General features: G+C 43.8%; 1 protein-coding gene across 1 annotated transcript in view; it reads right to left on the bottom strand.

The window, feature by feature from the left end:
* Nucleotides 1-5924: 5924 nt before the first annotated feature.
* The window catches only part of LOC119170827 (syntaxin-7), a 68947-nt gene continuing 51032 nt past the window's right edge, over nucleotides 5925-23839 (bottom strand). Inside the window, exons 8-9 of the mRNA XM_037422093.2 lie at nucleotides 17847-17929; nucleotides 5925-6257 (exon numbers count right to left, since the gene is read on the bottom strand). Coding sequence (XP_037277990.2) covers nucleotides 6165-6257; nucleotides 17847-17929 — 176 coding nt within the window. The 3' untranslated portion in view covers nucleotides 5925-6164. The remainder of the gene's footprint in view (nucleotides 6258-17846; nucleotides 17930-23839) is intronic.

The raw sequence follows: 23839 nt of genomic DNA, 5'->3' as shown, positions 1-23839 counted from the left end.
GCAGCCCAACACTCGCTAAACCTTTCTAAAACCACGGACGTTACGCCCAGCAAGTATAACGTAGCAACATTTTCCTGTCAGATATATAGTGCTTAATGTACATGCTAATGGCTGCTGATGGGAAATGAGAGACAGGAGAATTCGGCTTTTACTTTCTTACGGCTTGCGCTTCGTATCTACTTCCCACCTTTAACCACCTTGAGTTCAAGGTATATACTAGTTCATTGTATTTATGGCACTGCGGCTCAACGCTCGCTAAACCTTTCTAAAACTAAGGAGGTTACACCCAGCGAGTATAACGTAGCAACCCTTTCTTGTCAGATAGTGCTCAATGTACATGCCAATGGCTGCTAATGGGATCGTAGCGTGCGCGTTAACAAAAAGCCGAATGCTCCTGTCTTTCATTCCCCATTAGCAGCCATTAGCGTGTACATTGAGCACTATTTTTTATTGTTCAACAACTCAGAGAAGAAATCTGTCACTGGCACCACCTTGGAGGTCAAAATGATATACTCGTTACACACTGCAACGGCTACGAGGGACGAACGGGTACGTGCCGTTATAAGGAGCTTCGCCCTTAAAGCTACGCCTTAGTTCTTGGTTTCCCCAGCGTGCAGCTAAGAGTGGTTCCACTTTTTTCAGTGGAAAAGCTTGCGCACCCCCCCCCCCCCCCATGGCTGATACGCCTATGGTTTCCTGCCATATTGAAGGAACCATTTTCACTTATGTGCGGATGCTTAGTACCGGTATCATCGTGTCGTGGGAGCTAGTTTCTCCCAGCATTGTCGAAAGAGCTTCAAGACAATGGGGCGTTCGAATGCCCTTGACGGAACCGAGGACGATGCGCTTCGGGTGGAAGGGGAGGGGGGATGGCAGCGGCTGCTGCGATTATTCTCGATCGGACTTCGCAATCAGTGATTCCTGCTACACCGTGCGTGACCGGATCAGACTGGTTAAAGTTAAAGTACGCGCTAATTCTTTCAAAATTAACAAGTACAATTCGTTTGTCCTCCTATTTACTTCTTCTTTTTTTAAATGCATATACTACGCGCGTTAAGACTGTGACACAATATTTCATATGTGCTCGCAAAATCGCCGCGTAATTTGCGCATCTCCTTCTCGGGGCCCCAAAATCGCGAAAAAAAGGTGCGCAAATTACGCGAGTAAATACGATACATGAATACGCACCAAAAATCTATACAGAAAAAGACTGGCGCGAGGAATCGATCTTGCGACCTCTGAACCATAAGTGCCAGGCGTTAATCACTGAGCCCCAGAGGAGCACGTCCCTCGACGTTCAAACGGCAAGCTATTTATATCTACCATTTACCGCTGGTGACACGCGTCTCCGGGGGGGGGGGGGGGGGGGGGGGGGGGGGTATCATGTTTTCAGCATTACCAAGATGGCGCAATGAGCGCGCGTCGCCAAATCGCCACGACGCGGCAGCACGCACTCTCATCTTACGCACGTACTTTGCCCCGCGGAGAGGACATGCGTCTTAGGTGGCTTTTGGCTTTCACCGGAACGATTCTGTTGTAGTTACTTGGCGCACAAATTTCCCTGCAATCGTCGCACATTCTCCAATTGCGAAAAAAGCACGTTTTTTAGACACTGTGAAGCAACAAGTGAGACGCCTATGTGTGTTGATCTGTACTTGCGAGTACGTTTCGTGCGTGATTTGTGCGTGAGAAACGCGGGACACGTTTCGATCTGCTTGCCATTATGCGCGTACCCTTCTAATTTGTTGCTATCGCATTCACTGTTTCGCCTTCGCGGCAAAGCTGTCAACCTGTCCCCACTCCTGTAACAACTTTCCTTACACAAGGTTGATAGCAGTCTGTGAATAAATACATAATATTGACGACAGTCGTGATGACAGACAGGGAACTTGTTTTTTCACAATGCTGAAGAAGTGTTGCGGGGGGCCCCTCCAAATATGAACTAAACCTACATGAACTACCTGCATTAAAGCATTTTGCATCTCACGTTGTGCCATGGGTCCACACAGAATGAAGCCGGAGCATTTATTTGCATTTATAAAAAAATATTTGAGGAATATAGTCAAAAATATGGTTACATTGATGGTGAATTTCCCCATTTTATAATAAGCCAAGGCCAGGCCATCGTGAAATCTGCACTGGGGCAATTTTTGTGGTACATTCATTCATTTTCACAATTAGTATGTGTGTGATGGTGGCAACACATGTTCCCGATGAATTTTGTCTTTAGCCTGCCAAGGGCAGCATCCACTTGGCCTACTTGCATAAACTGTGGACTCAATTATCTACCACGCTTACAAGCGATTGACTGTAGATGAAACTTGGAAGTTAGATCTTTCTTCAAGGACAGACAGACAAAGAACTTTATTTGATCCCAAGGAGCTTTCGCACGAACCTTTAAGGAAAATTAAATTTTTAGAAAGCACCTGAAAATAAGTTGAATGGTGAGTACACATTTTTTGTATGTTCAAAATGTTCAAACAAACGTTTGTGGCAAGGTATTGTTGAAAGCATTTTTAATTAAATCATCCAGCACGGGATAATATGCAAATGTAATTTCTCACAGTAAATGTTTATTTGTGCAAAAGCTTCCAAAGTTTAACAAAGTACTCTATAAGTTTAAATTTGTTCTGAAGAGCTGAATTGCCTTGATTTGCCACCCAAACAGAGCATTGCTGTTAATCACATTTAGCAAGCAATAATTGAGGAGTATGGTCACAAGTAGGGTTTAAAAACATTTAAAAAATAAAGCAATGACGTGTTATTAGAATATACAAAGACAGTCTATGAGTCCTGCCACAGATGTTCGTTTTAACACATAATAGAAGATCACGAAGTGTCCTGCCACAGATTTCTGTTTTAACACATAATAGAAGGCAACGCTCTCTTCAAGTACGTATAGAGACTAAAGCTCTGTCCGCAGTTCTGTAGAATGCCCCATATTATACTGCATTAGCAGAGCCACAGGACATTTTCAATAACTGTCCCGAGTCAAGAGCGAAATGTGGTGTTAAACAAAAGAAAGAGTAAAAGGCCGCCTTGTGTGAAATTGAAGTGTTAATAAGCTTGCAAAACAGCCAAAAGAGCCTTTTATACTGGTCCATATTACCTCAAGCATTTCACAATCAAGCATTCAACACATTGCAGTAGATGTCTACTATGACGAAGTTGCCCTGTTTGATATTACACATGATCGCCACTGTGGCGCACTCAAGCCACAGCAGAATCCACGCTGCACGAAGTGATTCAACTGCACAGAGGTGTACGGTGACTACCTGAATGCCCTGAGTGCATGTGAACCTACCCGGGCAGAGTGTGCTACCAAACCTAATATGTGATGCAGAATTCTCGATAATCTAGCTGCATCCCACCATCTTTAACTACAAAGAAGGCAGCTGCTGGCATGAATTACCAAAGTTTTGCCATCGGCATGTCATGTGAATTGAGCAGAACCTCATTTCGCCATTTTCACTGTTTTTTGAGCTTCCAGACTGTTCAAATGTGTGTCCCACTATACCTGAGCTTTTTCAGAGCACTGTGATATTGATCTCAAAATGCACATGGCAATTTTTTTCTCCCTTCCTGTCATTGATGAAACCGTCAAATTTTTCTCCATGTTTACCCTGTACAGGAGGTCCTAATGCAGTCTCCGACTCTGGGATCTTTTCCTGTAAACTGAATTCCAATAACTTGACTTTATGAAAATTAATAAATTTTGACTATGATTACAGTTTTACCATGTACAACTTATGACCGACTTCATTTTTTGTTGCAGGAACTAATGTGGTATTTACTCTGAATATGAGTATGTAGTTGCTAACAAAAAACAAAAAAAGCACATTAATGATCATGTTGTGGCAAATGTAAAATAACAAGTCTCTTTATTATACAGCACACAACCTATACTGAACAACATGCACCAGTAGTATATTGTTAATTAAAAAGAAAGAAGGATGGTAACTCACATATCAGTCTTTGTGTAACTATTGTGAGACATATGCAACAAGGACTTTGGAACAAAGGCTTAGGTTCAATGCACGAAAAGAAAAAGAAAGATACAAACACAAGAGACAATATTAAGCTGCAGCAAACACTCGACAGGCCTCTGGGAGAAGGTAATGGAAAGGAATTACACATCAATGAGGTTGCATTCAGCATTATAAGTACAAGTTTGCAAAGTGAAACCTCTCGGGCCAACTACACTGATCAATAGCCGTATTTTACTTGCACAACTTCATGTAACTAGAGGGTAAATTCTTCTTTTATTTTATATTTACATCATTCAGGCACCAGTCAACAGAAAGGTCAAAGTCTCGAAAAAAAATTTTTTTATAGATCACTCAGTGCTGTGTCCACACTGCTTTGCGCATGTAAAAAATTAGTTCTACATAAGTATACGGATGCGTTTACTAACAACTTAACCATAGATAGCACACAGCTCAATTCCTTCAGCTATGATTGTTTTGCTTCTCATCGTGACTGGAGCGGGGTTTCACAGCTTTCTGCATGCTATCCCACCTATTACGTACTACCCATAAATCCTGCAGTATTGCAATTGTGGCAATTATGGTAAGTACAATAATGCCCAACAAAGTAATTAAGTGTGCATCAGTCAGCCTTTGAGGCTTTGCAAAAATAAAGGTCTTGCATTTTTGAAGCACATATTTACAGTATCGTGTGTATTTTCCCCTACCCCCTATTTTTTTTTTTGCATCATACTGTTGTATTTTTGCAGCTTTTTGTTCACTAATTCCTAGTTATTAAATCATGGATTCTTACAATAAGAAAAGTCTAACAGCTGTTTTTTGGTGTCTACTTCCTCAGATAGAAAGAATGGCACTAGTCTGCACGGTGTGCAAACACACACACAAAGTTTCAGAAAACACACAATACATTGCATTTGTGTTGTCTTGGGTCTGTATTTGCAAGCCTTCTTTTCTGTCATGTCTACTTTTTCATTAATTTCTTCATCCGTGCAGTCCTCTTTCTTTTTTTTTTACTTGGCCAACCTTAATGTTCCTTGTGGCCCATTTGCCTTACCTGCAACTACCATGCACAGCAAAAGTAAAGAACAAGCGAACAGCAAGCCACCATATTTTCTGTTTTCAGTCAGCTTTTGTTGAACCAAATAAGGCATTTTTGGGGTAACAGCTCTGGAGTAATGATGACCAGTCTTGAGCGTTTCGTTTGATATGGCACTATCGTGTAGTGTCCAGCTTGCAACGTATTCTCCCACTAAGCATCACTTGGTTGTTGAAAATAGTGGTCACTCACATCCAAACAAAAGAAGCCTATATAAATAATATTATTGGAACAATCAGACCAAGCTTCTGGTTAGGTTTGATGTCAGAGTGACACGCTACTGGAAAGGCGTGCAGACTTTTGCAGAGGTAACAGTAACTTATGCAGAGAAGTGTCCCTGAGCTGCGTAACAAAACGTTGGTCCCGAAAAATCAGAACCAAGTGAGACATCCATCCTAAACGAAGAAATTCGGCACACAAATGACCAACGCATTGGTGGCTCAACACTGCGCTTGTCATCGAAAGCAGGTGTAGCTACAGTAAAACACTGCTCAGAGAACCTTTCTTCATAGGCTTACCTGGGGCTACCCGACATAAGCGTGCTTTCTTCATAAAGATAGCGCTTGCTATGATCCACGTTAACTTTCCTTCGCGAGGTCTCCAATTGTTAGAAGTGCTGAAAGCGTGAATTTTGTTTCATCACAGCCAAATGTTGGAACTAGCTCATCCCCAAACTGAATAAACAAAAAACTCTTTCTTGGCTATGATCTTAAGGTTTCCTGCTGTCGATGAAAAACAAAAGCTGCTACATCAGTGAACTGGACTATTAAAGGAAGAGACAGCTTGAGATGCTCGCAAAGACTCCAGACAGGTAGACGGGCCACACAACAAAAGCTCGTCCAGCTTCCATCTTCCCTGAACAAGAGACACCACGAGTGAAACTCAATAGACCTCGTGGTCTGCGCCAAGAAGGTGTCTGCTGAAGAGACACCACGAGTGAAACTCAATAGACCTCGTGGTCTGCGCCAAGAAGGTGTCTGCTGGGTAAGTTTCACTCATATTACTGCAGGATATGTTTGAAAAACGGCCTCGTCACGTTGCACAGTGTGAGGACTAGCAAAGGCCGGGCTTGGTTGGTGGGACTACTTGATGGAGAAATAGATGACCAGGGCTAGCACGGCAGCCCCCACAACCACCAGGACAAGCAGGCAGCATGTCTTCCGCCTGTACTTCCTCTGTTAGGTGGAAAGAAAAATATGACGACAATGTGTGAATTTGGCATAAAGCTACAGAATAGCCGTGTACACTAGAGAAAGCCTGATGGGTAAGGACGGAAGTTTAACCTAGTAGTTCTTGTTTTGTCAACGACTCATGTAAGCTCCACTGAGGTAACAAGAATCAACCCTGAAAACGTTCCAACTAAAATGCAAATATAGTGCCACATGTTGTCACATACATGTTCTCAGTTTTTGCGAAGCTGTTTCGGTGTTTGTGTAACCAAGTTACGTACAGACCAGCTTAATGTGAACACAGTACTATGCTGTTCTCTTGAACAACGAACCTCTGTATACAGGCTGTTTCACACATAGGGGAACACAGAGCGCATAGCACTGCATCGAGCACCGGCAGGTGCTGTGCTGAACAGTGCCAATTGCTACGATGGCAAGCACTGGTCGCATTGTCAGGAAGCGTGCTGCCTTTATGAGCAGTGCTTAGAGATTGAGCACACCGTGCGTACAATTTTGTGCATCTTTTTTTATGCTGCATATTTCAGTAGAACAGAAAAGAATCGATTTCATGAGCCAACTTTCTGTAACCTGGCTCTTCAACAAAAAAAAAATGAAGCACACTGTCAAAAGTAGTTCGGAGAACCCCATTTTCCCCATTAAAACACAGAGGTTATTGTCGCACGACTTTTAGTAAAGATTACCAACTTGATCCCAACAGCAACAACAAAATCTGCAGACTTTCCCTAAGATGCACACAGTGGGGGGGCTAGTTGATAAAGACATGGTAATAAAAGCATAAAACTACAGCTAAGAACTGGACAAAAGAAAGAAGTAGACAGCGCGAGCACAGTCTAAATATTTATTTATTGAATTAATCCCTCTTTCTCACAACAGTAAGAACGCATGCGCAAGAGTCATTCACAGCCATATATCCTAAGATAACAATTTAACACCAAGAAAGTCACACCAAGAAAGTCAAGTTCTTTCTTGTACAGGTAAATAATGCCTTAGTAACACACTTACCAGGCCCATATTGTATTATTATGCAAGGCTTTGATGGTTTCACCTGCCCTTTCATCTTTTGTGCAGTCGGTAACCTTAGCCAGCATGAAAAGCTGTTATGAGAAAGAGGTTCCAAAGAGGTTCCAATAAATCAGTTGTTAGACTGCACTCTTACTGTCCCCTCACTTCCTGCGTCCTGTTCCTAGGCATAGTTTCATACCTTCTCCCCCTGGGCAGGACGCTTTACCAATATGCGGCTAGTACATGTCACCGTAGCACATGACAGGGTTTGTGTGTACTCAAGTGTCTGCACATGCGTGCGGCGCTGCCCCCACCTGACTGCAGCACTAGCCCCATCACGATGCAATGCACTCCGAGTTTTTCTGTAAGCGTGAAAGAGCCTGTACGGCAGCTGCAGTAAAGTATGCAAGTTTAAATATACGTTCAACTCATAATAAATCAGGAAGTCTGCCCAAGCAAGCTTTCTTTTCTTTGTGATGTGGGCTACAGCACAGGAGAGAGGACACTGTTAGGCCTCCTCTATTAAGGCTTCCAGCAAACCTTTATGGTTAACATATGGCAGCGTTAGGTTGAATTTGCTTACACGTGCGTAACCCCTGAATGCTTTTTTAGTGAAACCACAAGATGGAGGAGAGCCCTATTCAACAGTTAGTAGACAGTTAACAAATTAGTATTAGCGTGATAGCGGGGGTTAAGCTAATAGTGCTACCATGCGCAAACATTCTTTCCAGACAGTGCATTATAGATTAGCAAGACAGCATTTCCCTGCCCAAGCTGGGATAGTGGCGTCACCTAGCTGAGGGTGAATGGATTAAAAAGAGTGAAAAGAAAATAACTAAGAATTCTCGCCTGTGTGCCAACGTGCAGCAATATTACTACCTTTAAATGCGAAACATTTCCTTGTGTGTTGCAGACACTTTGAACATTTTTATCTAAGTATCTATGTACTATCTACGTATCTATCCATTGAGCTGGCTACATCTGGGTGCTCTCGTGAGCACCTCCTTAACTTAAATCATTGTGGGAGAGTAGGAGGGCTTCGGGACTGTGACTGCTTGGTCACGACATGAATAATGCGGCACTCCCATCGCGTAGGATGTCAAATCCTTTCTTCCAGACACGTGTGGCACATGCCTGTATGTCATAGGCCGCAGTATGCAGGTATGCACCACAGGTGTCTGACAGTTTAGATCTACCAAATAACTACGAGAACAGACAATGTAAAATCAAATGCGCGAGCATTAAGGAAAACTGACATCAGCAGGGTTGGCTCAACGAATGCAAAGAATAAATGATATGGTCCCAGCAGGAATTGAGCTCAAGCATTTTTTATGGCAATCGAGTATTCTACCGTGCAACAATGCCAGGTCTTGGAACTCCTTTGGAAGAGGACCTTATGCAGGTGTAATGCTGATGAAGTTTCAATTGTGGTTGCAGCGCTGCCCATATAATTTTACACATTACATCACATTACATATGTGCTCCAATTATACAGGTGTCACGTCGGTTTTGCGACAACTGGAGCTAAGTGCCATTCACTGAAGTTGGTCTACGTAGCACTATCTGGGAATACCATCTTTGCAAGCACACAAGCTACATTTCAGCTTGCTGTTTATGGTGTTGCTCATACTTATGTCGATCTTAGCATCATTACACAAGTGTAAACAACTGCTTATATGAAACATATGTGACTGTTCAACATACCTGTCTGTGTGAATAACTTTTGTAGAAATGTTTAACGCCACTTTGTAATGTTTTGCTCAACAAAAAAAAAATACAATACAGTCACCTTTCCTCCACACACTTTGCATGATATCAATTCCTACGGTACTTGAGATCCATCAAATTTTTCTTTTTAAAAATTTAGAAATATTAATAGTAAATAAATATGAGCCACGCATCAGAAGAAGCACACAATTTTTCTCTTGCAGATTTGTTTACACCGATCTTCTAGTTTGGCCTAGGGACGTTCAAAATGGGAAGCAATCTCAAAAACTAGGCTAAGTTGTCTGTAACAATAAGTCGTCGAAGTTACCTGAAAGCAAGCGAAGCCATTTTGCACAGTCAGCTACGAAAGAAATGGATCCATCCCCACCAACACTAAACCCAGTTCAAAGCAGGGGTCCGAAACCGTTGCCTTGTTTTAAGTGCACTACGTAAACCATGCAAACACGGTAACGCAGAACCTGAAAAATAATGCACGTACGGTACATGTTACACAGGTCTTTTAGCATACTTCGCATGCGCATTTCGATCCTGCTGTTCCGCTAAGCTTGTTGTCCCACCAAGGCACATAGTAGGGCTAGTTGGTTGGGGTTTATAATTCATATGGCATAGCACACTACGACAGGGGCAGAGAAGAGAGACGCACACATAGCGCTGTGTGTGTGTGTCCTTCTTCTCTGTCCCTGCCGTGGTGCGCTACGCCATATGAATTAAAAGCCCACTGAACTATAACTTCCTAGTCTGTGGTAGGTTCAAAGGTTGCTGGAGGGAGGCGAAAAAGTTGAAGGACACTTTGTGCCACGAACTGTTCGCCACCGCTAAACAAGCGCTGCCAGTCTACGCTGCGCGCGCCTTCTATCTTATCTTCCTCTTCCCCTTCCCTTACCTTTCGTTCTTATAAAAACCCAAGCCGGACAATAAACGCTCGCTTTTTGCCCTGGCCACTCTGTTCGTGCATTTCGGGGCGCGGCTCAGCCGCGGGGGCCGGTTATAACACTTTGTAAATTCCAAACTGTGTTCGTCGAAAGCTTGAAGCCATTGAACTGATATTGCCATGTCTTTTTTTTGATGCTGCCAGTGGAATGGCACACGAACAGAATGTGTGCATGGTTACTTTTTAGAATTTTTACTGCAAACTGCAGCATTTATATTCTTGTGCTTTGTGCACTGTGCAGACATAATCTGCGCTTCAGCGCTCATAAGCTGATTTATTCTCTCGCGTGAGGGAGAGATGCCACAGCTGACACAGTGTTAGGGAACTAGACGAACACCAGTCACAGCGAGTATGGGACATTAAAGGCTTTCACCGTAACAGCAATGGATTGTGAAAAGACCTATGCCACGTGGTGGCTACTAAAAACCATGGCCTGCTACGAGCAGAAGGAGTCTATGAGTTGTCTGGGCTGACCACTGTAAGTTCTGGAAGCATAATTGGCAAAGATGTGTGTCCAGTTTAAGACATGAGGTGAGCTCCAATGAGCTGACACAACCTACAGTCTCAAAGAGGGGAGGAACACATTTTCATTGTTGTAATAGCACTGCCACTAGTTTTAATAAAATTTATAAATGTGTGTTTCACAGTTTGTTATTTGGTATCAGTTCAAATACATACAATACACTTCAGTATGTTGCGTCCAAGTACTATGGAATGCACTGAGGGAAAGCTACATTTACGAACAGCTTCACTGTTATTGTTCTGTTGCGTTATTCATAATCCAAACAAGAAGTACACTTTCAAAATTAGAATGAGAAAAAAAATCGAGAAATGACTGCGCAATTTTCGCAAGACAGTTAGGGCACTAAATGGATAAACAGGTGTCGAGAGAGACCAAATCTGGCCTAACCAGCAAGATTTTGTGTGGAGATTTAAGGGGGGACGTGGCAAGTAAAACTAATTTTTTTATTAATGTACTGTTTGTGATGAAATTTGGTGTGTGTATGTGGATGATTGTGAGGATTCCAAATATGAAAACCGTTTTCAAATACCTCTTGTACTTTTTGAGTTACAAGCATAATTATACTAATTAATGCTCTTCACACTTAAAGAGATAATTATTGCTAAATGAAATTATTTTTTCATATTATTATGTTCCCAAAGCATCAACTTGTGCAAAGAAGCTATTAGTTGATTTTTCTAGTTCTTGTAACCATAAATAAAATTTCCAAAACATGGATGTTGTTTTGCGCATACATCGCAGTAATTATAAAATGTGTTCTAAAAATTTTAAATGATGAGTAAGAAGAGAGATAAAGCTTTATTGCACTGCTAAAGGCCTCCTGAGCCTAGTGCAAAAAACGGAACGACTCTATCAGTCTTTGTTAAAAAATGACAGATGTTCTAGCGAAGGCACATAGGCGAAAATCAAGAGTTGAGAAAACTGACTTTGAAAGTTCACTCTTGTTTGGAAGTTCACAACATGCCTAAAACACTCAGAATCCTCCTGGGCAGTAATCCTGAGATGCTGTGGCCTTGGCCTCTGTAGAGCGCAACCCAGTTTTGCGCTTCTTTGTCGTGGAACAATGCGCCTTTTGAGCCCTCTTCACCCTTTTGGCATCCTTTTCGGCTGCTCGCCGCAAAGAGCAGTCTCCTGGATTGAAGCCCAGTTGAGCAGTGATCTCTTGCAGCGCACTCTTGCAGCCACCATTGAAACGGCAGACTGCATCTGCAACTGCACTTTCCACACTTCGAAGGGAGGCGAACTGGCTCTTGGACTGGAGTGACCAAATGAGGCTGTTCATACTCTCCACAGCGTTCTGGGTTTTTCCCTGCGCACACCTTTCAAGGAGCTCTTTGTTCGAGAGGCGCTTGTAGATTGGCAGCAGTGCCACTCGCACGTGAGGGGGCAGTTTATGTTTGTGAGGCGGCAGCGGCTCTCCCTTGGCCAATGCCTGATTGTGCGGGCACCAGGAGTCAGTCCCACTTGGGCACAGGTCGTGGTGTGGATCCTGGTCTGTGGATGTTACATGGTAATAAGTGGCCATGATGGCCCTCTCCATGCCAGGAACATCGTTGGGGTGGCTCTTAATGGCCCAGCCATAATAATTCGTCAACTTCTTTATAAGGCCCTGCGTCAGCCGGCCTTTGCCACCCATGCTCAGTCCTCGGCCTTTGGATTTGTGCTCATCAAGAAGGTTGCGCAAGGAAGTGCCCATTCTTTTTTTCACATGGTTCACACACTCCTGTTTCTTAATCAACATGTAGCCATACACCTTGTCTTGCGTGAGGGCAAGGTACGTACGGCTGTCACCGTCGCAGAGCACATTGATGTATCGAAGCTTGTACTTGGTAAACGATCTTTCAAACATCATCCTCGCTGCTTCTACTTCCATTTGGCCTGCATTAGCATCGGTGTTCTTTTGGCACTGTGGCTTGTGTTTCTCAAGCCACTCCTCATAGTTGTCGTCACCAGGCTTGGGGCCAACAGCACAGCCTTGGCAGTAGTTGGACAGGACACAGTGATCCAAGACCAAGCCTGTGTACAGCTCGATTACACAGCCCACGCCAATATGACTTCTGTGCCCCCTCGTCATCCACGTGCCGTCGTAAATGACGTCAATGTTGCCTGGCACTCCTCCTAGGTCCTTGTAAATGTCATGCACCTTCTGTGCACTTTCTGCTTCAATGCGGGTGGCAGCTGATGTGGTGGCAGGGTGGCTGTACTTCCTTTGCAGTCTCTGGTAGGACTTGTGGTGCAGTGCTCGATGCGAAATGTCCATCGCAGAAAAAATGTCATTTATGGCAGATTGTTTTCTGCCAACTGACTGCACAGCCCTCAAAGCACGCACGTTTACCTCAAAGGGGTTCGTTTTTTGTTGCCCGGAGCACCTCGGGGACGACCACGCACTGTTCACTATGCCACAATTGTCACAAAAAAGTTCCATCCTCGCCGCGAGTCCAAGGCAGTGCGTAGTCTCGAGGCGTATCGACCCTTCGTCGCACTTGTTGCACTTTACTGACGAAAGCAGACCGTTCAGCATCTTCTTATTTACAATGAAGAATGTGGAGTCCTTACCGCCGTCATTTTCGTCGCAGCCTTCGTTCAGAAGCTCGAGCTTCCGCTTTGAAGCGGACTTCGATGCTACGGCATCCAAAACATCCCGCCTTGTCTGCGCCCGCTGCGCGATTTCTTCACTGCTCGGAATCTGGGCCGAAACTCGCGATAGAATGTTCGACGCGCGCACGCCCGGAGTTGCAACGGCTGCCGACGCGGTGCCACCGCAATCGGGTTCGCGAGAGCGTCCATCACGGTCGACGGCATCCGGCGGTCTGACATACGACGATGTGGCACATTCCACACTCTCGGCCTCACAACAATCAGCGAAGGGTCTGAGTAGAGGCTCCGTGACGCTTGAAGAGCATGCTCCGTTCGGAACTGCGACTGGGACGGCAGCCGCAGTCGTCTGCCCTTTGTTCCAAGCTTTCCGACGCTTGCCGTACTTGTGGACGCTCCGGAACTTTTTTTGCGACAACATAGCACCGCAGTATGAGCAAGCACTCAGAAGAGACCACTGATGTAAACAAAGCTTGGTAAAAAAAGCACGCGAACTATCACAAAAACAGCCAACTGGCAAAAAACGAAGCGCACGCCGGATGATTCTCGACTCGGCGGCCGCAGATGCGCTCGCGCTTCCAAGGTTGCCAAGGTGCGCGGCGCAGCTTTGACCAGTAAGAGGTCGCGCCTGCTACCACGTGACCCGCGCAGCCAATTGCCGTTCTTCGTTTTCGTTTTTTTACTTGCTCCTCGCGCTTTTATTTTCACTCGGCGAAATACGAGACCGCGACCATCGGGAAGCCGGCTTTCTCCTCTTTCCAAAGCTACCAAAATGGCGGCCCACGGTCAACAACTTGGCGCGTTTGTGCGGCGTGAACAACACCGTTTCAGGGGCTTTTTTTTCGCACTTTTCGGCGACTAGCCTCGGCAAAAACACTATTTGCGGGATTTGTAGCGCACGTTTCGCTGTAATATTTTAGAACAAGGAAGTTGAAGGTCTGAAGATTACGAAAAAAAATAAATCAGAAAATCGCATATTTTGACCAAAATCGGCACTTTACTTGCCGCGCCCCCCCTTAACTGTTTTACAGTGTTTCAAGTAGTGAGATTTCCTAAAAATGTTGGCCCTAATGTAAGAAAGAAGTAGTTTTGACACTATACAAGAACAAAATTGAAAAAGCTGCCAATCTGCAGGACCCAGCCGTACATATTAACTCAATAGGGTAGAGGACGCTGCATAGAATCGTCAGATCCCCCCCAAAAAAGGAAAAACACTGTGCACACATGCTGATGATGATAATTATAATGATGAAGTAAAGACCATTTATTAGCAGTTTGAGTGAGGATGCAAACAGCATGGATGAATAAATGAGAAGGATGGCTGAGAATGCACATTCCGTGGATGCGCAGAAATTGCGATCAATGCGTGATAGTACAGCCACAGAACATCAAAACGCTACAAGGAGATGTATATTAGCACTGTATACATGTTCTTCCCTGCTCAAAAAAAAAAGTTACAATCCTTTGTGGAAACACCCTACATAAACTAATATTTACAATACTGAGTTTCAATATATCCATGGGTCAGAATATGTCTTTTGTTTTGTCATATTTTGTTCCTGTGCATTGAAGTGTGTAGTACTGTGTGACCAGATTACATACTTTTTTACAACTTCTAGCTACTCATCAAGCTTACATCATCAAGGATACATTTAACAGCAGAGCTGTTTAAGCTTTCTATTTGGTGATTTAGCGTGACCAGAAAGCTAAGCTGTGCCTACCGTGTGCAAAGCAGTAAGTCTGCCGGTGAACGCATTTTCTGTCTTCTTCATCTTACAGTGGTGCAACAAAAGAAAAATAATGCGGAGGAATTTTTGGAGCAGCGAAATCTTACTTTTGGAGCACTATAAATGTGAAATCGGAGCAAGCTACAGGAAAGAAAAATCATTCACTTTTTCTCAAAAAAAAGACCAAATTTGGAGCAGTACCAAGAAGGCTTACACTTATAAAAAAAAAGTATGCACAGACCATTCAACACCACCTAAATCGTGCAGAGTAAAGATGAGTGTTGCTACTTCAATAAAAGTAGTATTTTGAGTTACCTTACTGAGCAAACAGTGATAAAGGTCCACATTAGTGTTTGCCATGTCGGTCAAATCCTTTGACAGAATACATAAATTCAAATGCAGATCTACCAAGCTGGTGACCATAAAATTCAGGGGATTCGTGAAAAAGTGTGGCATTGGGGTGTAAAAAAAAAAAAAAGAATGCACACAGTTTTTTTCAGTAGGGCGGCAGAAAAGTCACTGCTCCAAATGACTGCTGGTAACTTCTTCAGAGTTCGGGAATCATGCTAGTGCTCAGAATTATGCTGGGTATGCATGCATGAGTGATTGAATGAAATGTGCAGTGTTCCTTGAATAGTGCCAACAGCCCCTTCCAAAGCATAAGCTTTTCCGCACAGCACCAATGTGCTGCAGCGAAGGTGGCTTAAGCAGTTTTCTACATTGGTTAGAACAAGGCCAAGAAGTTTTCTAACACCGCTACGCCTCTCCCCTCCCCCCCTTTTTTTTCATTATGAGAGTCTCGGCTTGCTTGCAAGGCACATTCTTCCAGATAAAGTAATAACGACGTGACCGTTGGTCTGACAACAGCATCGACTATCTATTGCCTGGGCCACGCAAAACAACTTCAAGACAGGAAAATGTGACACGTGCCATGACGAACAATGTGGTCGCCGCCAACGCCGGCGTTCGCAGCACGTCCACTCTATTTGCACACGAAAAAGGTGGTATGCGCTTCTTGCTCTAGTTGCTAACATGCCATAGCCGCGTTTGCCGACAAGGAAGTTCGTACTTCTTGCGAAGCGATGGTGGCTACGGCAATGCATTTCTGTCTTGAAGCTGCGTCGCACCGCCTATAAGTATCTGCTGCAGTCAGCGTACCAATAGGCGCACGGCTTTGTTACTTTATCTGGTCGATCGCGTTTTGCGAGTGCCCTGAACTAATGAAAATATATCTTGCACCATGGTTCGGGGTTAGGATCTACGTAGTTGGAATGATTTGCAACGTAAACTGTAGATGGACAACGTAGCATCTATTTCTCGCTGAAATTAGCACAGGCGAGAAAAATTTGAGGCTGTTTGGACATTTTGGTGCAACATGGCACATATTCAGCAAATTTTAAAGTTTTCGTGCAGCTCAGTGCAAAAATGAAAAATTGTATCAAATTGGCACTGCTCTTGGGCCATGGCATCTTATGACTGACTGCAAATAAAGACAGTTTGCTTTTGGCCTTGTACATACGAGAAAAAAGGATAGTTAGGGTAATTATTTTGTACCACCTAGTAATTTGGCTGAAATAAGACCTGTGGCCAACACATCTATCGAAGATATACCGCATGTGTAATGAAGGAATTTCTTCAATGCATGTGCCTGCAGAATAGAACAAAAGAGGAGCACAGAACAAATGAATAGAAGAGAGAGGAGAAAGAAAGAAGCACTGAGAGAGAGAACCCTGTAATTATGACCAGGCTTAGTACACGCATATCCATTAAGACCTCACTAATTATCAGCATACTAATTAATATGTTAATAATCCATGTTGGCCAGAAGCGCTTCTTTTAGTCAAAAGTTGCATCCCTAATGCGAGCTTCCCAGTTTTTTTTTTTCACATTCCAAAACAACCCATTTCTCATTTTTCTTAACGTTTGCAATGCAGTGAATTTTTTGTAGCGAAACTAAATCTGCTCAAACATTGAGCAAAAATTAAAAGCAGAAAACGTTGCCTTTAGCCTAAAAGCAATCAAAAGATTATTATAGTTGAACACTCACAAAAGGAAGATCTTCAGAGAGCACTTATTGAATGCTGCATCCACTTGTCCACTAGTGATGATGAAGAGCGTTCAAAGCAGCATTGTGTTCAGAAAAAACACCTACTCAGTCGTGAGAGCTTCTTTTTCGCAATTTCAATGTGTAATATGGCACAACACAAGCTTTACAAGTTAGGCATACAAGACAATGCTTCACTGAACAGCTGCTCCTGTGTCTGTTGAGTGCACATTACTTCCGCGAAATAAATACTGATCTCATGACATTGCCTACGTCTTCGTTGTCCTTGACTGTATTTCCCTTCTCTGGTCACCAAGTATGGAAGTTTATTAATACATAAGATGTCTGTCTTATGCATTACATTGCCTGTTTCCCTCTATGTATCCCTTTCATTGTCAACTAGAATATTCATTACACCTATATTTTTCTTAATGAACAATTTTTTCCCATTTCATAGCATTATGGTTTGGTGGTACATTGACAAAATATTTAATAAAACCACTAAGCAACTGGATATCTCGGGAAACTAGTTGTTCTGCCCAGCTCTTAAGCATTGTTGTGAAATGAACTTGCGTATCGAAATTCAACAGTTTTTTTCGGGGGGGGGGGAGTCGTAAATTACTTTTTTATATAAAATGTGCTCAGGATCCTATTATTTTATTTTGTTTATTTTTCCTTGCAGTTCGTTTTTAAAGCATTCGACCGAGTTGACTTATGATTATGTTAATACAGTAGCCTAAGGTATGGACCAGGTTGGCACAACTTTATATGCACCCTTAGAGACAGACTAGAAGTTCCCAACTTTAATATTCCCCAATTTCAACATGCAGCATACAAACGCTTCGGGAGATGCTCTGCTTTATCATTGCTTTGGAGCAAATCTGCAGCTTGAACCGCAAAAACTTTACTGGGTTGCGAATATTTTGTAGTATCAGAAGTAAGACATGCGTAAGAAAAGAATCCTGATAGCAAAACATTCAGAAGTGCGGGAGACAATGTGACAAAAGTGTTATCAGGAAATTACCTGATAGTTGGCTGCGCTACGCAGTTGCTCCACAGCTTGCCCAGTGTTATGCTGGGTGCTCTCAATGTTGCCCTCAATGGTGTCTGCAAAAGTGACCATTGTGAAGCATGCCTGTTTCAGTGAAACCCAACAACTACACTGAGCCCGTTTACATTGAATTATTCATCAGACTACCTCAACAGAGTAAAAGTACAATGAGAATGAACTGTGGTACAAACATGGCTTGCATATCTGGCAAGGCGAGATCTGCCTGCAATTTATAACATCTTTCTCCTCCTTCAAGTAACAAAAACAGCTATTCATGATTGAATCAGCTTCTAGGAGAGTACAATTGTTCTAAAAGTCAGCTTTCCCTTATGTGGAAAAAAAAACATCTGAAGTGGGTGTGCCGAGATAAGAACAAACACAAGGTCCTGGTTACCATTCCAGAATTTAGGTTGAAGTATTGTACGCAGAACAAAAATTCTTATCTTACTATGAGAACAAAAAGATTTGCTTCCTCAAACAGCATGCATACAAGTTTCAGCCACCAAGCATATCTTTTTAGAAATTTAGCAATTTCTGAACTTTGAATGCACCTAGTAAAAACTTAATACACTTGTTGGTCACGATATTTATTCCCAACAAAGAACTAGTTAATTACAATCTTAGGAGTATTTCATTTCTTTGATGTGGAAGGAAATCTGAGGACGAAAATCACAAACATAGTAAACAACTTGAAATAGCTGCAATAAGGAATTTCTTGCAGTCAATAAATTCAACTAAGGATAACGATACTTTGTATAATTGGCTTGGTATTTGCGCCTACCTCTGAGGCAATTTTTATGGCATTTTCATGCGCCATTATCCTTTAAAATAGTGCTGAAACTAGCAGTGCGTAAAGATTTTAAGTTTCAAAGCTTTCATGAATCTATTCGACGATTACTTTGAAAGGTATTGCAGAGGAGATGCGACTCAAAAAACATGTTCTTTCGAAAATATCATATTTTCGCTTTTTTGCTTTTAATTGCTTTAACAAGTTTAGTTTCTCTGCTTTCACTACAAAATAAATAAAGCTTGTACTTGAACTTGAAGTAAGTGCAAATCGCTTTTAAAAAGCACAACGTGGCTACTAAAGCTAAAAAGGGGTGATTATCTACAGTCCCCTAGAAATTGTTTCCTGGCTGCTTGCGCGTGCATTTACATGAGCAGTTCACCAAAGCCACATGCTCAAATTTACAAGGATTCCTATGCTCTCATAATGAAAGATGATCGCTTCTTTTAGGAATCTGTATAACACGAAAGTGAAATATGTCTTCACAGAAATAGTTGAGCATTTATTGTGCATTGTTCCGCCACAAGGGCAAAGGAATCAAAGCTGAAGCAATGAAGAAGAGCAAGCTGCTCAATACTTGTAATGCACACCTCAAGCAGAAAGCACACATGAAATAAACATACACAGGACAAGCACGGAGAACCAAATGTCATAGCTCGACACTTGAAGCACGCTGCTCAAATTGTGGGGGTGCTAGCACCCCCTGTAAAGTCATTTGCACTTTTCGAATGTTTCGCGTGCTTCACACATAGGCCGCATTTAGGGTTTGTGACCATAGAGCGGTAGGTGGTGTTGTGCTCGCGAGCATTTGTCACCATTATCATCATCATCATGGTCAGCGCGGTAGCACCAGCAGTGGCGCCTGGCGGTGAGGCTGGCTGGTGGCCCATGAGATATGAGCGGTCCTTTTTGGCCTGTGGCAAATGGTGTGAGCAGTTGTCTTTCGTGGTGGGTCCATGGAGACGGCATCGTAAATCGTCGCCCATAGGTCCCTGTGGTCAGTCGAGCGTTGGCGATGCCGCCTTCGCTTTACCTTGTTTGTTATGTTGATTGAGTGTGTTGGAATATTGTATAATGTTGTGTTTTAACATATAAGTGATGTATTCAATTCGGCTGATGACATCTTCTATATAAATGTAATTCAATAAATCTGGTGTTTGGTTTGTTCTGAACGCATCTACTGGTGTCCCCTCTCTCCAATAGTGGCGTTCTCATTCCGAGAGCACACACCAGCTGCTTAGCGTGGAGCTCTTGGAGCATTGGATGAGTATTCACGGTTCAGAACGGCCTTTTATTAGCCGTGTTGAGTAGGCCTAGGGGGGACCTCCATTGCTAGTGTCGGCGGTGTGCTTTGGTGAGAGCAAGGAGATCGGTTGCGGTGGCATGTCTGAACTTGTCGGCATGGTAAGCTTCTTTTGCTGCTCGCAAGTGCTTTTTTTTTAACGATGTTGAGTTGTTCGTACCAGAGCCATGTGGTCCGTATTCCTGGGGTGAGCAAGGCTTAGAGCACGTGGATTGTAGGCAAAGCCTGAAGCAAGTAAGTACGGAAGCCTCATAGGTGGTCCGAATTTCTGTAAATAGTATCTTCTATCTCTTTAGTCCAGGGAGTCTGGCGTTGTTGCCGTCTTGTCTTGCAGCTCGACACCAAGGGGTCGTGACAACATGCAGGATCGTGGGCGCCGATCGCTCGGTAAGCGAGTAGGGCCACCTTACAGAGCTGAGGTCTTGTTGCAGCTGCTTCGTCTGCGCCTATACTAGGTGCTGGGTTGATGCCGGCTGCTATCGAGCAACTTATTAGGCCTGAAGCTCTGTGCAGCCGCCTGTCTCACGTGACACATTTAGGTGGATCGTGGCACTGAGGTGTTGCCCTTTGCTAACCCATTTTATCTTGCGATGTACGAGTTAAGAAAAGTGACCCTTTTTTTGTTTGAACTGGGTGTCTACGTTGGGACCTCCGATGTATTTTCTAGCAGTACTGACCATCGTGCCACATGGGCATTGCGCCTGAAGCCCCTTCCCTTTTGGCCTCATGCATCACTATGTTGAGTGTCTTGAGTGTATGCAGCGGGGGAGATGTAACCCACGGCTGGCTGTTTACTGCACATCGTTGGCGCCACTGGCCAGGAATGCGATTGTAAGATCAGGTGATGGACATGCCTGGGACCTCTACAACTGCCTGCAGTCTGTTGCTCTTGTGAGTGCTGGTCGCAACCAGAAAACGCATCGGCGCGAGTGACGCTTTCTCGCGCCAACGGAAACAATGCCGTTGGCGCATTGATGTTGTGGGACTGGTATTGAGGTGACGTCATCGAGCCGAACAGTGCAGCAGTGTCTAGAGGCAGCAGTGTCGTGGTGCATGAAAACTATAGCGAAACCCCGTTCATTCATTTTTCAGCGGACTGGGTAGGAAAAACGTAACAGCCGAGAAAACGCAAGAGTGAGAAGAGCTCCGAAAATGAATGAGAGCACAGGCACTTTGACTACAAACAATTTATTGTTTATTTATTTATTTATTTAGAGCTGACTGCTGCTTCATTCGCTTGCTATTAAGCACCACTCATTTCTCAACACTAATCTGGAAGGCCACATTGCTTTCAGCGTCGCTTCGGGATGCGGCGTACCTGCGAGAGTAGTCCAGGGCCACGATGGCCACGACGGTAGTCCAGGGCCACGACGCGCTGGTTGCTTGTCGATTGCTTTAAGTTCGTTCAGCTTCCTCAAGGGAAAGCACTTTCCATTTATGACACATCATGAAGGCTTGACAAAGATTGCATTGACAAGTTCATTGGTAACAGGTTTAGCGCACACAGCAGTGACTGAAGGCGAGTCACATAAGATATGAGCGGTTTTCTTTAGCGAGCGGCGGCTTGCGCTAGCGGTTGTCTTTCATGGTAGGTCCACGGAGACGGCACTGCAGGTCGTCGCCCATGGGTCCTCGTAGTGAATAGAGCATTGGCGATGCCACCTTTGCGTTACTTTATTTGTTATGGTGATTGAGTGTATTGAAATATTGCATAAGGTTGTGTTCTAGTGTGTTAATAATTAGTGATGTCTTTTATTTTGCTGATGTTATTGTCGATGCAAAAGTAATTCAATAAATGTGGTGTTTGGTTTGGTTCGACCGCACCTAGTGGAGTCCATTCCTTCGAAGGCTCCACGAAGGAGAAAGAAAGACACACGAAATGAACACACAAGTATACACAAGACGAGTGCTAACGGTCACAATCATTACTTCTTCGTGTGTGAGCAGCGTGCTCCTTTCGTAAACATGGTCGCAGCAGCGAGCGAAGTGACCTTCGTGCTTTTTTCTTTAATCACTGTAACTTAAAAGCAAACTTGGGCTGGAAGCATGTCAGTAAAAAGCGCCCGAATCCCAAGATAAGCGTGCGTGCTAGTGAGCGACCACGTCAGATATCATCTATACACACCTTGACCACGCCATATGGAAGCGCACACACATAGCAACGTGTGAGGCAATGACTTTATGACTGAGTGCGCCCAACGTGGACTTCTCGCGCCATCTCACTGCTGATGACGAAAACGTGCTCAAGTTGCCGAGGTCTTGGGATTGCCAACGATACATGGTGTTTATAAATGGCTTACCGTTAGCATGCTTGAAAACGTACGCTCCATTGTCTAGTGGTTAGCGCTGAGGGTTGGAAGATTACTGGTTCAATGCCCCCAAACAAAAGATTTTCTCTTTTTTAAATGCGAAGCATTTTTTAGCCAACTTCAGCAACTTTGCCCATGCCCGCCCGCCCGCCCGCCTGCCTAATCTATCTAGCCGCTTCAGACTTTTCGCTCTCCTGGCCGTTTGGATAATGGTATTTGTACCAAAAGTAGTATAGCATAACATGACTGTATAATGTGCATAAGTGACTAGTCATAACCTGAAAATCATGACATTTATATCATGATTTACATTTCACAGTCTTGCTGCTCTTGCGAAGGTTCTATTGACATGAAATATTGCAAAACTAGTATGGTTTGAGGCGACTTCACGGCGAATGTAAGAGACAGACCCTAACGGGGAAATCATCACATGCGTGTCATGTAAGGACATCACTACATGCCACGCTCATGATGCGGTCGCGACCGTTTAGCTAGCTCCACATTTGCCAAATTCCGTGTCACGTGACGTGAATAGACCACCAAGGTCAATGACACGTCCAAACATAATAATCATGATAAGCATGTCACGTAAAACACGACTGCATGCTACGCTCATAGCGTGCTCGTGGCCGTTTCGCTACCTCTACATTATAACAAATTTGGTATCGTGTAACGTGAATGGGCGATGAAGGTAAATGACACATCTAAACACGATAGTCATGATATGCGTGTCACGTAAATCAAGACTTGTTGCTACGCTCATAATATGCTCACAGCCGTTTCGTTAGCTTCACATATACAAAATTTGGTATAACAAGATGTGAATAAACGATGAACACAAATTCCACACTCAAACATGATAATCACGATATGGAAGTCATGTACGGCATAAATTACATACGCCTCGTAATGTGGTGCTGATTTTAAAGTCGCATATCAACCTTTCCCATTCATGCTTCGCATATCGATACCTGCGAAGTTCAAGGATTCTGAATCCGGAAGATTTCCACAAGGGGGGTGGGAGTATCACAGTGAATTACCGTATTTATGTGCATAATGAACGCACTCGTATAGTAAGTGCACCCCCAACTTTAGTCATCAAAATTTAGATTTTTTTTTTTCCCGGGTAATAATCGCACCTTCTACATTCATTCGCTGCAGTCCTGCTAACCTACACCTGGCGCTTCCTCACCCCTTGTATCTCTTCAGTTTTTTATTATTTTACCGACCCCCCTCGGCTAGCTCACCCTTCTCCTCCTTCATCTTTGCCGTATTAATTTTCTTTCTATCTGCACGCTGCACGTCCCCGGTCTTATCTGTGCGCCACAGCGGGGTTCACGAACGGTGCGAGTGTAGAGACATCGCAGCTGATAAGCACACAGTGAGCGAAGGTCACGAAGCCGCCCATGCCAACCCACTGTCGCTTCCTGTGAATATATGACAGCATTTGCCATCGCGAAGGGCCATTTGTCGCTATCGCGTCGCAGGTTTCTGGAAAACCAGAGAAAAATCTCGCTTGTCGTTCAGAAAGGATCGTGACTATTTCGGCAACATGGTAGCACCACAG

The sequence above is a fragment of the Rhipicephalus microplus genome, chromosome 2 (genome assembly GCF_043290135.1).
Source record: "Rhipicephalus microplus isolate Deutch F79 chromosome 2, USDA_Rmic, whole genome shotgun sequence".
Classification (NCBI taxonomy): domain Eukaryota; kingdom Metazoa; phylum Arthropoda; class Arachnida; order Ixodida; family Ixodidae; genus Rhipicephalus; species Rhipicephalus microplus.
This window is presented reverse-complemented; position numbering and strand designations above follow the sequence as displayed.